General features: G+C 47.9%; 3 protein-coding genes across 5 annotated transcripts; 1 reads left to right on the forward strand and 2 right to left on the reverse strand.

Annotated features, from left to right (window-relative positions):
• Nucleotides 1-32: 32 nt before the first annotated feature.
• Nucleotides 33-6052, reverse strand: armc5 (armadillo repeat containing 5). Its single transcript, XM_085934532.1, has 7 exons — nt 4727-6052; nt 4506-4536; nt 4283-4393; nt 3257-4133; nt 2452-3131; nt 2136-2268; nt 33-1983 (listed from the first exon to the last, which is right to left on the reverse strand). Exons 1-7 carry the CDS (start codon nt 5084-5086, stop codon nt 723-725), a joined length of 3453 nt encoding a protein of 1150 aa, XP_085790658.1. The 5' UTR covers nt 5087-6052; the 3' UTR covers nt 33-722.
• Nucleotides 4912-7158, forward strand: LOC147044666 (uncharacterized). 3 transcript variants are annotated; one of them, XM_085934535.1, is made up of 2 exons: nt 4912-5073; nt 6494-7158. In XM_085934535.1, exon 2 carries the CDS (start codon nt 6547-6549, stop codon nt 7066-7068), a length of 522 nt encoding a protein of 173 aa, XP_085790661.1. In that variant the 5' UTR covers nt 4912-5073; nt 6494-6546; the 3' UTR covers nt 7069-7158. The 3 variants fall into 3 exon arrangements, with proteins under 3 accessions (XP_085790661.1, XP_085790660.1, XP_085790659.1); XM_085934534.1 differs by lacking the exon at nt 4912-5073 and adding an exon at nt 5377-5750; XM_085934533.1 differs by lacking the exon at nt 4912-5073 and adding an exon at nt 5760-6058.
• Nucleotides 7159-9249: 2091 nt separating this feature from the next.
• LOC147044667 (uncharacterized) lies at nt 9250-14225 on the reverse strand. Its single transcript, XM_085934424.1, has 5 exons — nt 13960-14225; nt 12075-12217; nt 10505-10659; nt 9990-10020; nt 9250-9755 (listed from the first exon to the last, which is right to left on the reverse strand). Exons 1-5 carry the CDS (start codon nt 14013-14015, stop codon nt 9619-9621), a joined length of 522 nt encoding a protein of 173 aa, XP_085790550.1. The 5' UTR covers nt 14016-14225; the 3' UTR covers nt 9250-9618.
• Between the last annotated feature and the right edge of the window lie 319 nt (nt 14226-14544).

Below are 14544 nucleotides of genomic sequence, written 5' to 3' on the forward strand. Positions count from 1 at the left end.
AAAAAAAAAAAAACGGTGGACATATATAGTCTGGCAAGTTAGCATCCCTTGTATTGAATTACTGGTCCACAGGAATTAATTAAATGTACTTAGTCTTCGTAAATAAAACACAGAACACAGCATAGCAAGTGTCGTAAATCTTTATATTTTAGTGGCACGGAGTTGATATCGTGCAGGTGAAATCTACACCGCCATCTCCGTTTGATCACTATGTACAAAATAAAGAAGAATGAGGTTGATTGTCCTAGTACTTCCAGCAAAACAACTTGAAACAAAAGCAACAGACAGACCTTTACCTCATTAAAAGAAAATTCCAAAACAAACAGAAGTACTGTATGTCATCGCCAATTTTAATGAGACAGCCTTGAATTTATCAACATGGTGTCCCCATAAAATTTACTTACAATTTTGACTGCCCATTACTCATATTTTAAGGTATAACTAATCCTAAATAATATAAATATACAATTATTCTTTGATGAAAGAAAATCAGTCCTGAAGTATGACGCATAAGTATGAAATTATCAATGTCTCACAAAATTATGTCAAAGGATTGAGTGAAGAGGTAGCACTAAAATCCTTGGAGATTTCCAAACTTCACACAATATCCCAAAGAACCTTCAGCGACACTTGATGAGGTGGCAGAAGAAAGTGGAAGAAAAAAAAGAATGCAGTCCCCTCCAAAAGAAAACAAAAACACACATACAATCTTTCTTGGGTTCTCAGCTTAGCGCGTCTGCGGCCAGACCGCGAAGATCCTGCTTGAGCGTGTCAACGCAGTCGGCCTGCCTGGCGGTCTCTCGCAGGCAGTCGGCAGCCTCGTCTGCTGAGAAGCGTGGCTGCCGACCGACGTCCCGACAGCCCAGCAGCAACGCCAGGCAGGCCCGACGCAGCACCGGGTAATTGTAGCGCTGCGCCAAGCAGTACACCTGTGGCAAAAGTACAGATGGGACCCCTCGCATACCCCTTTCTGGTTCTACCTCAGTCGGTTGAGGAGAGTTCGGAAGTTCTGCTTTCCGAGTTGAGCTTTCCAACTCTGACTTCTCTTTTTCTGAGCAGGTTTTCAAACTTTGAATTTGACAAATAGCCTCAACTTTCCTTGCTGGGATGTTTTTGCTCTCTTTTTTGTTCAACAAAGTCGTTGTCTTCATGCTCTTTTCTAAAAGAGTCTCGATTTGAAGTTGAACGCAAGTCAGGTCCAACTCCGACGTCCTGCTGGCCAGGTGCTCCTCAGTGCTGTCCTGATCTCCTCCTGCCGCATGATCCTTGACCATGGTCAACAGAAGACAAACCACGCAGAGCTGCTCCATTTCTTTTTGAAGCTCCGTAGCCAGGAATCGACACGCTCCCATCAAGGTCTCACCTAATAGAGATTTCTGGAAGGACAAATTCTCCGACTGGCAGCGAGTGAGCCCCTCGAGTATCAACGAGTCCAAAAACTGGCACTCCTCCCCCTGGCTCGATGCCCCCGTCCGACACCCGTGCAGGTGGTGCAGCACCGGTACCAGCATGCCTTCGGTCACGTCTTTAATGCGGATGGCTTGTTTGGATTTGGCTTCGCCGAAACCGCCTTTCAGCAGAGCCCTGAAGTACTCAGACCCAGACCCAGCCACGGCCTCCCTGTTGGCCGAGACCTCAGCACCGTCATCCAGAATCAGCAGGAGGTCAAAGTCGGAAGTGGTGTACGGACAGACGCGAACGTGACGGGGCTTCTTAGAGGGAGGGGGCGCCGCTGATTCACTTTGACGGAGTTTCATCAAGCGTCCGGCATCAGGGAGGAGTTGGACGCTGGACACCAGGGAAGACAGGCAGCCAATCAGGAGGGAGGAGTAGAGCGAGTGGAGCGAGGCGTCCGACCAGGTGGAAAGCAGACGTCTACAATCGGCGGTGTGGGTGTCCGTATCGTCGCAGCAACTGAGAGGCTGCAGGGCCAAGAGAAGGGCGCCGGAGTCCAAGAGGAGTTTCCGTAACAGGGGCTTGTTGCTAACAGAAAAAAGAAATCACCATTACTGTGGGGGTCTTAATTCATTCCAAGGCTCAACGTACAAAATAAAAAGTCATGGTAACTGAATAATTGACTGATTTAATTTTGAAATTTTATGTCTTAAAGCCAAATCTGGGAGCGACCGACTCACCTGCAAATTAAAGGCAGAGACAGTGCGCAGTTGACTCGGTCCGACTCGGAGCCCGATAGCATGATGTGTGCGAGAACCCCCGCGCCGAACGCCGACTCGCATTGGACGTGCAGATTGTTGAGGAGAGTCCCGCCTGCGCAAAAGAGCACAACGTTGCAAACCGCTCGTGTTTAACCAAACCCGGTGCTCCCGACAACATTGGCATAGGGTCAGTCGGTAATGTTGTGTTCCAGGGGACTACGCAACATTGTATGGGCCGTGCCCACAAAGTTTGACATCACATCCAACATGGCTGGCTCCACAATCTATATCTTACCAAGCTGTTTGAACTTTGCTTTCACGCCGTCCTTCTGGCAGAGGTGGTGGTGGATAAGCGCCACCGCTCCGGTGCGGAGGAGTGCCTGGAGGCAGCTGGGGTTGCAGGTGAGGCGACACAGCAGGCGGAAGCAGCGGCTACTGCGGTCCCGGTGCTGGCCGAGGTAGCGCAGCAGGCCCCGCACGGCGCCAGAGGTGACCAGGGCGGGGCTGGGGTCGGCGCCGTGGGAGAAACGCGACAGCAGCAGAAGCACGGGCGACTCGGGCGTCCAGGGTTCGGGGTGGTACGGGTGCTGGTAAGCGAAGCGTCGCGGCACCGATGGCGGCGTGTCGATGGCGAGCTTCGCCGTGGGGGAAAGCGTCAAGCACGCCCGCTGCCGCCTTCTGTGGGGTGAAAAAAACTTGGGAGGGGAGGCCGGGTGGGCAGCTTTCGAGGAGGGCAAGACGACAGGGGGGCTGCGGGGGGACGGATCGCCGGCTTTCATCGGTGACGACGAGGAATTGGGAGCATCGTTCTTTGAGGTAGCAGCATTGAAAGAGGAGCAAGTTTTAAGCGGGGCGAGGGTTTCGGGGTTCGGTGAGCTTTGAGGGGGCGATGCTGCCCAGTCGCCATCTGCGCTGCTCGAGGAATCCAGCAAGTCTTCTTCGGAGGAGATCATACCCTCGGACAGCAGCCACGACCTGGATGCAAAAACAATGTGTAAAACAAGTCTGGACTAATTTGTGTAAATTGCCTAATGAATGTAAAAAAATGTTAGAGGACCCCTGTTGGTGTAAAAACATGCTGTGTTGGGAATGTGTCGCACCTGAGACTCAAAAAGCTTGAGGAGCCTTGTTCCCTGTTGACCTCCTCCTTTTTGCAGTCCTCAAAAGGCGCAAAGTCGAATGAGTCCAAACACGACGACGACAAGAGCTCGTCATGAGACGAACCCGACGAGGTGCCGGCTGAGTCAGTCTCCTCACCCGCACTGAACTCCTCCAGCCGGGCCACCAGCAGGGGGACCAGTCCCAACTCCTGCAGCTGCTCCACGGCCGACTCGTCGAAGACAAAGTCCACGCAGGCCAGAATGGCGAGCCGGGCTAGGGGGTGACGTGGGTGCGCCGCCAGAAAGCCCACCAGCGCTTCCAGCCCGCCGCTCTCTTTCACCTTGACGCGATTGACCGCCTCCTTGCAGCAGAGGCACAGCGCCTTGAGGAAGACCCCCGACTTGAGGGGGTCCTTCTTTGCCTCCGCCGTGAACTTGGGGATTACCCCCAGGGAGCCCACCAAAGGACGAAGGCATCCTTGGGAGCACAAGTTAGCCAAAGTCTTCAGAGCCAGGTCCTCCAAGGGCTTCCCGGCCTCTTCGGACATAATGACGCCCAGCTGCGCCAAGACCCCCGAGCGGGACACCTCCCTGGCGCATTCGGGGCTGCAGCCTCGGGTGAGCTCGTGGAGGGTCCTGAGGGCCGCTCGCCGCAGGTTTTGAGGGTACTCTGGAGCGATGAGAGGGGCAAGGGCCGAGAGAGCGCCCTGAGTGAGCAGAGACAGGCGGTTGGCGGGTGTGTCCGAGAGGTAGAGGAGTGCCCGCGAGGCCGACTGGGCGCACTCCAGCTTGGGGCAGGCCTCTTTGGGCGGCGCGGCGGTGGGCGAGGACGAAGCGGATGACAGAGACAAGCACAGGAGGAGGAGAGAAACGCCACCTGAACGGCAAAAAGGACAACAGTATGCAAAACGCCATAGACAGGCTACTGACACTAGCATCAATGTGGCAATTGCATCGCGATATCTGACATGCCTGATTTAATCTTATTGTGACATCAATATTTAACGTGCGGACTCAGGGACTCACTGGCTGAGTGAATGAGCGCCGAACTCTCAGAATCCATGGCCAGGTTCCCCAAAGCCCGTGCGGCTCGGTTCTGGATGGTCTCCTGGGCCACGTTCTTCTTCATCACGTCCACTGAGGCAACGAGGACATTTGTCAAGATGCCATGAAGTGTGTACAGTACACGCACAGGTGCTGATTTACGCCACAAAAACATTTCATGAAAATATCTAAAAAGGAAACTCACCAATAATATTTATTCCGTCAAGCTTGCGAACCTATATTGGAAATTCATAAAGATTCATTGTTTGGAAGAAAGATACAGTTAAAAGAAAATGTATGGGAACCCTTTGGGATGACTTGAATTTCTGCACAAATTAGCATCTTCCACTGTGACACCAGAGGGTTCAAAAACATTTTCTTGCAACTGTATAAATAATTGCACTGTGAGTGGTTCCTTTCTCTCACCTCAATGCGCGTCTCCAGTTCAGTGCAGCAGTTGGCCAGGATGCTGAGGGTCAGGTCCAAAGTCTTCCTGGAGCACCCCGGGTGGCCGAGTAGGTCCAGCAAGGGCCGCAGTCCCCCCTGAGTCCGAAAGCGGGTGATGCCGGCCTTCTCCCCCTTTATGTGCTGTGTTCGGATGGCTACCAAAGCTCGCCACTGGGAGAATCTGAACCTTTTTTCCAGTTCACTTTGAAAGTCAGGTGGGGGCTTGCTCAGGTGGGTCAAGCACCAGGTCAAGGAGGACTCTGGTGCTGACAGAGAACCTTCCCTGCTGGAAGGTGCTCGAGAAGCCTTTCGGCCACATTGCATAGGTAAAGTAGTCATGGTTCTTTTTACCAGGTAGCCTCTCAGCTTAGTTTTGTGCGTCACTCTTGTTTAAGATTTCATTTATACAGCACATATCACCGTTTGGAGGCTTTTAAGAGCATTTCAATACATTTTTAGGTCCATTGATGCTTCGACTGAGGTCATTCATAGATTATTTAAAAAAACAAAAAACTAAATAAAAGACGCTCTCATGCCTAAAAAACTACATATTGCGGTAGAGGAAAAAAACTTGTACCACCTGATGCCGCGGTTGCTGATGGGAAATAGAGTTCCGATCGCTTCCCCTCCGCTCCCCGCAAAACAGGCCTATGTCGTGTCGAAGGCCAGCCAATCGTTTTCCAGGCACCCTGACGCGTGTCTGTCCAATGTAACATATTTTCACACACCAAGTGACGAGGCAAAGCTATGATTACTAGCTGCTGTACCGCAACTGTCCAAATAGTTTGTGTGACACAAAATGGAATCGCCTGTGTTAGCCGCTAACGCCATCTTTAGCCAAACAAGAAAACAGGGGCGCTCTGGGAAAGAAGCAGGGAGCGTGGAGGAGGACTCTTTAATAAATTCTGGGAGTTGTAGTCCAACCTTCACGCCAGGTCGCTTTCTATTGTACGTTTACAGTTTGACTAAACTACAAACCGAGTGGCAACGCTAACACAATACGGTACGTGGACTCTTGGGATTGTAGTTCTATTCCTGTGAATAACACCGTTCAGTTTGACTGTGTGTGGAATAAAATAGACTACATTTCCCTGAGCTGCCAAGTTTCGTCGTAAACCCGGATTGTCCAATGCAGGAATGACATTATAACCAAGGGGTTGTTAATCTCCACGATGGAGACATCGCTTTCACCGAAATGCTTATGATTTTCCAACAATACGGAGACTACCGAAAAAATTGTCACTCAAAGGTAGGCAATGGAGGAGAAGGAAGCGGCAGTGTCCATGGTGGACGCCGAAGAAACCAAAGCGGGTTGGTATTTTGTTAAAGTTTTTATTTCATCGAAACATCGATGAGGAGGAGGAGCAGGGCCTCACGATGAGTGGGCAAGCGAAAAACAAAATCACTGGATAGGACTAATATCAGGTTTCACAACAGTACAAATTATGATACTATTAAAACGTTTTTTTAAATTAAATATTAGGGCTGATTGATTTATTCATTTTATTTAAAAAAAAAAAACTCTTAAAAATCCACTACATTATTCAAAATAAGTTCTGTTCAGGATCCTATAACACCCCTCTCTCTCTTCTCTCCTCTTTCTCTTTCGCAAATATAATACAAATAATTATTTTTTGATATTTCTCCCGGGGCCCAAGAATGCCTTGGGACCCTACTGGAACAGCGAGATGAAGTGGCAGGGGGGAGGGAAGTCAAACTAATTTCAAATTTTCTTGCCCCTTTTAGAGTTCATATGGACCCTCCAGGCGACGTGGCACCTGGTCAACACCCGTCTAGAAATGGACCAGGCTTTTGAGCAGCCTGTGTGCAAGAAGAAGAAACTTTGGGAAACGGTGGCCGAGGGTGTCAATGCCCACCTGAGGGAGAAGGGAGCAGCCAACGTGGATGTCAAGGCCCACGAGTGCGACCTGAAATGGAGGAACATGCTGACCACCTACAGAAAGAACGCCGAGCGAGCCAAGAGACTGGGGGAGGCTGCCGTCCATTGGGAGTTTTTTGGGGCCATGCACCGAGTCCTAGGAAAAGATGCGCCGGCTGGACGGGGTTCCAAGATGGACAAGACCAAGGCAAGCAGCAAGAGATTCACGCCCATTCTGCCGTCGCCTCCCCCTGCGATTTCCTCAACATCGTGCGGTCCGAGGCCGCCGCAGGACGTCCTGCAGCTGTACATGGAGCTGCAGGAGAGGAAGTTGAGGATGTGGGCCCAGCAGAAGGCACTCGAAGAGAGGAAGATTGAGGCCATCAACAACCTGGCCCACGCCATCAGCAGCCTGGCCCAGAAAGACAAAGAAAGCTCATAAACAGACAGATGGACTCATGTGGACATGACGCTGCACACAAAATTACTATACTTTATTTTTCCTTGAATAAAAAGTAGGATTTTGTCGCAACTGTTATGACTTTTACTCAAAAATACAACTTTTTCCTCTCTGAACTCTATTAATCATGCAACTTAATCCTCTTCAAATTCTGTTCAAACATTTCCTGTGAGTTTTGATACAAAACTATCAGTCGTAGGTGCTTCCTACTATTATGTAAATTATAGTATTGTACTCTTTGTACGAAATACATGCAATAATACATCTATATACAATATATATATATATATATATATACACACACACACACTGAATCCGGTTTGTGTAAACCGGATTCAGTATATATATATATATATATATACACTGAATGGCTGTTTGTGTAAACCGGATTCAGTATATATATATATATATATATATATATATATATATATATATACTGAATCCGGTTTACACAAACCGGATTCAACCGGATTCAGTATATATATATATATATATATATATATATATATATATATATATATATATATACTGAATCCGGTTTACACAAACCGGATTCAGTATATATATATATATATATATACTGAATCCGGTTTACACAAACCGGATTCAGTTGAAGTTGGGAAATTGTGTAGAATGTAAATAAAACCAAAATACAACATTTTGAAAATCCTTCTCAACCCATATTCAATTGAATACACTACAAAGACAACATATTTAATGTTTAAACGCAATTATTGAAAAATACAATTTGAAGCAACAGCGTCTTCTATAGACGACAGAGCAAACGACATAGAAAATCGCAGCTCACAATAATACACTGCAACAATGACAAAATCATGACAAATCGTTGAGTCACTATTTCCAATTAAGGACGTAACACTTACTTTTTCAAGATGAGTGTGGCAACAGTGATGATTCAAGTTTTGTTTTTCACCAAAGTGACAAATCAAAAGGCCTTGCAGACCCAGTCACCAAATGCGAGGCCTGCCACTGGCATAAACACATTTCCTCTTTGAGTTACAACTCTTTTGAGACCAATTAAAGCACCATTACTTCCTGCTTCTTGTGGGAGCGGACTGGTGCCTTTCCCCTGGCCGTCTCGCAAAAAAACCCCAGCTGCCCATCCATTTAGCCATCATCACATCCTGTTTACAGCTTCCGCCCAGTGAGAAGTCAGTTTGCTGAGTCAGTGCCGTTATGACTCAGGGAGGGTATTGATTGGCATTGATGGAAAGTAATCAAGTATAAATCTCATTTTGTTACTATATTGTGCAACCCTCCAGGAAAAAAAAAACCAGCAGTCTTTGTACGATAAAAATATATTTTTAAAAAAGTGTCAGACTTTCTATGTGGGTTCCGACTGACTGAAACTCATCCGTTGCCTCGGCTCCGAGTTATGCCGGCACGTCTCCAGGACAGGATGTGCTTTTGTTGATCCCGAGTGACCCCCGCGTGCCTCTCAGGCTGTAAACGCAGCCGGCTCAGCCTCCAACTATTGTAATTGTGATTCCAGGTTGGGAGGGAAGATCCATCTAACTTGGCCAAATGTCTAATTCCATGATGTAAAGATTACCGTCTTATCTTCAAAGATATCATCCCACTGTGATGATTCCTTCTCTTTATCCCTAAAAGGAGATTAGCCAGTATCAAATTAACAATCCAGTAAATCACCATTTTTAAATCACATACTGGAGCAGTCACACAATCAGACATTTGGTGGAAAAATATCCGTTTAAGATGGCTGTTGTGAAAAGATTAAAGGTCAATTTTGAATAGAGAAACATGAACGATGTTGAATGTAAATCTCAAGTGTAAAGAACAAAACAAACAAAAATAGAGTAAGATGGATGAGATGTAATGTCACAAAAAGCTCCACTAGTGTTGTGGATGCTAACGGTGCTAAAGAAGCCAAAGGATCAAGGCCAAGGCGAGCGATTGCTTGGCTTCCAAATAAAGCAAAGCTTCCAAGAGGGCTGCGTTTTCCTTGCATGTCGTACAAACCGCAGCAGCGCCGCAATAAAACACACACTCCCAAAACACCAATCATGTCATGGAGGGCCACAAGTCTCTCGCATGTTTTGGACACGAGACGCGAATGCAATATAAGTGTATTTGAATGGAATTTTTTTTCAAATTTAGTAGGAATAAAGAAGTAATAAAGAGCAAATTCATATCAATCTTTATTGTATTTAGAAATTCACGTAACATTTCAGTTTTGTTTTCTTTTTTAGCATTTACAACATGGACCAACGGGACGGGGTACAAGCTAAATGTCTTGCCTTCCCCGTCAGGCGCTATGCCCTCTACGGGACGGGCTCCAACGGACGGGAAGGAGGGCACAGAGATACGTAAAGTGCTTTTATCGACAGTTCTTTAATAGAAAAAAGGAGGAAAAGGACAAGTTGGGGTTAGAGCCGAGGCGGACATGAGTGGCACAGAAGGGACAGCTCGATGGCGAGGAAGAGAGTGACAGGGGGGATTCATCTTTCAAAAATAAAAAAAAAAATAATGAAAGAAGGGGATGGGGGTCTCTCAACCCAGGATGAGGCTGGACTTGCCACCAGGTGGGTTTCTTCGGCCGCCCGCAGAGGAGTTGGCACTTCCCGATGGGGCGGCGGGTTGTGGTGCCCGCTGCTCCTCCTGCTCCGCCTCCTCGTTGTCGGGACACTCTGTCAAGAAACGGGACAGCAATGCGCTCACAACCAAACACTTGTCATGTCACTTCTTTGATCATCTGATGCCCTTTCTCTATATCATGATCATCAAGCTGTTTGATTTGAGCCTATGCTTGCCTTTTAAAAACAGAAAAAGCAACCACAAAAAGGAAGTGCACAAAATGCTGACATGCCGGCAGATACATTTTCTCGCGTAGACGTGTTGCCAATGTCAAGATGCTCACTCACCGTTGTTTGCTGCTTCTTGGCCGTCCTCCTCCTGTCACAAAAACACGAGAGAGCATGAACGGCGGCAAACATGAAGCAAAGCGACCCCTTTAACTGCGGCCTGTTGATCCAGACTCGGGACAACACCCTGTCATCATGTGACATAATTAGCGGGACAGCTGAAGCGCTGGCCTTTCAGCACGGGAAAGGGGAACAAAAAAAAAAAGAGAGACTCAACTGCCTTGAGGCAAAACTCGACATGTACACACAAGTCGTCTCTGAGTGTCAACTTGCATTTCAGCGGCTTCCCGTCATCTCGTCTGTGCAAAATGGGGCCAATTGTTCAACGGTTGGCAGATCTGCAACTATGTCCAAGCAAGCATCATTTGGACACAAGTAGTGCTTTGCAAACACTCTGTGCCATCATTTGACAATTCTAAACCTTTTTTAAACATGACGTAAGGGCTTGGTGACACTGTGGCCTGTCGTGAAAGTAATTTTTTAACAGCGCTGGTCTCGGTGGCACATTAACGAACCTCTTGTCTTTGGTTCCACACCAAAGCGGCTCCAGAGTTGTGGATGGTGGTAAGCTCCGGCTGAGGGTTCTTGGGGAACAGAATAGGCTGCTGGCACCGTCTCAGTGGGGCTGAGTGCTCCCCGCACAGGGTCCCCGCCGCGGCATCGGCGGCACCTGGTCGAGGGAACCGGAAAGTCATCAGACAAAAAGCCAGAGTATTTGGGGAAGCACAAAAGCAAGTTGCTTGCGATGATGGACTTGAACGTGTTAGTGGAAGACCAACAAATCACAGTGAAATTGTCCCTGTGAAAGGACAGTGATCCGTTTCAGCCCAGCGTGACTCGACAAATGCTGTCGATGGAGTCTGATGAAGGTTGTGAGAATGTTTCGTCCTGAAGATATTTGCTTCAGCTGAGCAGCTGCTCCAACAGCTGCTCTAAAGTTAGCAACCGTCACGCACAAGTCACCGGCGGCTGAACACAACGTGCATCGGCACCAACGTTCAAGTGCTCGGGAGCCGGGGGCGCCTCTCAAGCGTTTATTTTGGAAACGCGTCACATCATACACACTGTGCTGGAAATTAAGAGGCTGACTACAATCGCTCAGTGTTACTCAGGAAAAACAAAAAGTGTCTCCAACTCTGACAAAATGTGAGCCCTGTGGACCGAGTCAAGCTGTTCGGCACATGGCGGGCTCACGAAAAGCAACCGGCCCGTGACGGGAATTGACACACGGTGGAAAGTCAACACAAATGCGTTCGTACATATAAACATCTAGCACTTGCGCCGGTCGATCGGAAGTAACACAGGAAGGCTGGCCTCCACTTGGCCTTCGCCCTCATCCAACAAAGCCAGCAGGAGGAAGGACCATTCCATTCCCAGGAAGGGGCCAGCATGTCGGCCAAATATGATCAATTTAAGATGTTCTACAAATCGATACTCTCTGTCTGACCCCACCTCATCTCTTATTTTTATGCATGACCAAGCGATGTCAAGTGCTGCAAACGTCTTCAACATAAATATTCCCTCTCTCTGCGGGAGTTGCGTCGCACGATGTCAGCTCATGACTAAAAATCTGGACAGTCATAAAAAAGAAAAAGAAAAACAGAAGCCAGAACGTGTTTGCATCCGAAGTCAAGGTAACGCCACAGCAAATGAGCAGACGCGATGTCTGCAAATAAGTTGGGAGTGAAAACATGTGACTCTAGATGACAGACAAACACGGCAAAACTGGAAAAACAACAGCGTGCCACCGAAAGGTCACGCAAAACGTTTTACCTGCTTTCTTGGACGCAAACAGACAACCACGAACTGTCGTGGGAGCTGACGTGGCCTTTTGTCGTTGAAGTCTGCCTTGGGTCTCGACAAGGCCCAAACTTGAACAGAACCGTTTCTTTCCATTCGGGCCTGATCTAATCCCTCAATAACAAAGCCACGGGTCAAATTACCCCAAAATTGCAGAATTGCACTTCTGCTATTAGAGCAGCGGAATGTTCTGACTACTTGGACGGAAAATCCTTTTGTCATTTTTCCAACACTGAAAGCGCAGCACATCGAAACGTGAAAAGAGGACACCAAAAAGGAACTGACTGGGTGGGTTGTTCCTCCGGTGAGCATGCGGGTCGTCAGGTTCTGCAAAGATGCTGGAAGCCATCTTGTTCTTGCGTTGCGGGGTGGTGTTTTCGTCCGTGCCGAAGGAGAAGTTGGAGGCGCCGCCTGGCGGTCGGAGCACCCTAGAAAAGAGCCGGACCATCCCACTTTTAATGCAGCCATCTGACTTTTTAGGTCAAATTGTATCAATTGAATTCCCAACAGTCAAATGCTTCAAGTACATGTGGATGTAAAACTGATTTTTTTTTCTCTCTGAGACACACGAGGGCAGTTATCTTCATTATTGAATGGCTGCATTGAATGCAATGTTCTCTTGTGGGTTAACGTGACTCAACTCGGGTCAAAGGTCGACGTTATGTATGTCACCGGATGAATAGACTTGGTAAGCAAAGTATCTTCGCACCACAAGTTGAACAAAAGGAAGACAATAATAAGGAAGAAGGCTTTTTTTTCTAGTTGTGGCAAAGGACAAAAAGGCCGACTGGACCCCTCCCTTTTTTTTTTTTTTTTTTTGCTCTCTCCTCCACCAGCTGACACACTGAGCAGCTGTCCAAGGCTCCGCTGGCCAATATGGAACCAGGGCAAATGTGCGTTGTCGATCAAGTGTCTGTCCCGCTTGGCTTGTGTGGGAAAAGCTAAAGTGGAGCTCACCTAGCCGGCCAGAGGATGAGCTCATGCTTTCCACGCACACACACAGAGCAAGCGAGCGAGAGCGAGGGGGAGGCTTTAAGCGGCCTGGCAGCCGACCCCACCCTAGAATCACGTCGCAAATGACACGGATGTGAAGCGGCTTTAACAAGCAAGGGCTGGCGGCCGCTCGAAGGACGTTTGCGGAGCCACGGACTGCTAGCCCGATAAGGGGGCTGGCTGCTTGATTTTGGGGTCCCGGTGAGACGTGAGCCTCGCTCAGCTTGCCTGATTGCGTCTGGAAGGAGACCCTTCAGACCCATCAGCCGCAAAGATGAGCAATGAATAATTAAACTTTCAAGCAAAGATCTGAAGGAGAGATTTAGAAGGCTTAGTTAACCCGCCGCCCACATCCTTCCCCGCCTGAGCCCCCCCCCACACACACACCCTTCGACACATGCCAGATCAAACCGCTTGATGACTGACACACATTTGCTCACCTCTCCCAAAATCTGATTCATATTTCCCGATTCATAGCCCCCCAGCCCCGCCTTGTCCATGCACCGAGACAGCACATTTTCTTTGCATTGTTTTGTGGGCCAAGTGGGAGGCGAGAAGGCGAGATTCATGACTTCCAGCTATGATAGGACTGCATACCTTTCCGATGAATAGCGCCGCAGACTGCAGTGGGGCTCACTCACAAATTGAACTTTTAAACGCACTCACTTGTCTTTTACTTGAACTGGTCAATGAATTACTTCTACATTAACAACATTTACAGATCCAGAAGAATAATCCCGTTTTCTCAGCACTATCAAACTCTTAAAAAGCATTAAAGCTACAATTATAAAAGGAAGTAACTGTTGCAGTATCACATGAGAGGGGTTACAAAGTTACTAGGCCTAGTCACTTGAGCGTCACTTATATAAGAAAACATGAATATTTTCATTTTCTTTCTCAACTTATTGCCTCTCTTAAACTCAGCCACCTAATTATCGAACAAAGCCCAGACAGAATGACCCCCATGCAGTGCAGCTAAAGTCCAAACGGCGCATCAGATTAACTTAATTAGCAAGATTGTGTGACAGATGAGCTCAAGGCACAAGAATCTCCCAGCAGCAGCAGGCTAGCGGCGGTTAGCGTCTTAGCTTCTCGGGAAGAAAAAGGAGGCGGTTTTGTTAGCCGCATCCGCTCCTTTTGTTCGCCGTTACCGAATAGACTCAAAGCTGCCATTTACCTGGAACTGCTTTTGGCACCGGGCTCCATTCCTTGGAAGTTGGTGGTGGTGGTCATCTTCGACGGCTATATCAGTGAATTCGAAGCGACAAATAGCGAAGGGGTTGGGGGGAGGCAACGGCCAGGGGGGATCAAATGCGGTGGTCTCCACCCGACGATGTGGAAAGCCTGAAGCCGCCCGTGCGATGAGAAGAGCTGCTTCGGTAACGGCAAAGCGTGGCCTCTCCCACTGTTATTCTGCTGGCTCTGATTGGACGGAACTTCGTGTCACTCATCTGTCATTGGATGAAAAACACGAGACTCACCTCTCGTTGATGGCAGCATGAGCGCTAAAGGCCATTTTCTTATAGCATTTTCATTGTTTTAAAACTTAATCTTTAAAATTGTCTCACAGTTCTAAGGTTGGAGGGGTTGAGTTGAGTCCTCGAGTTTACATATCTTTATAATAAAAAAGAATCCTGAGAATTACCCATAATTTAAGGGTTTATCTAACATAACATACTTCATCAACGGGGCACTTGAAACTCACAAATGTGATTAATATCCTAATCTCTGAGTTATAGTTTTCTACTCACACCAAAGATCA

This window comes from Syngnathus leptorhynchus, chromosome 16 (genome assembly GCF_054491065.1).
Source record: "Syngnathus leptorhynchus isolate UIUO chromosome 16, UIUO_Slep, whole genome shotgun sequence".
In the NCBI taxonomy this organism is placed as follows: Eukaryota; Metazoa; Chordata; class Actinopteri; order Syngnathiformes; family Syngnathidae; genus Syngnathus; species Syngnathus leptorhynchus.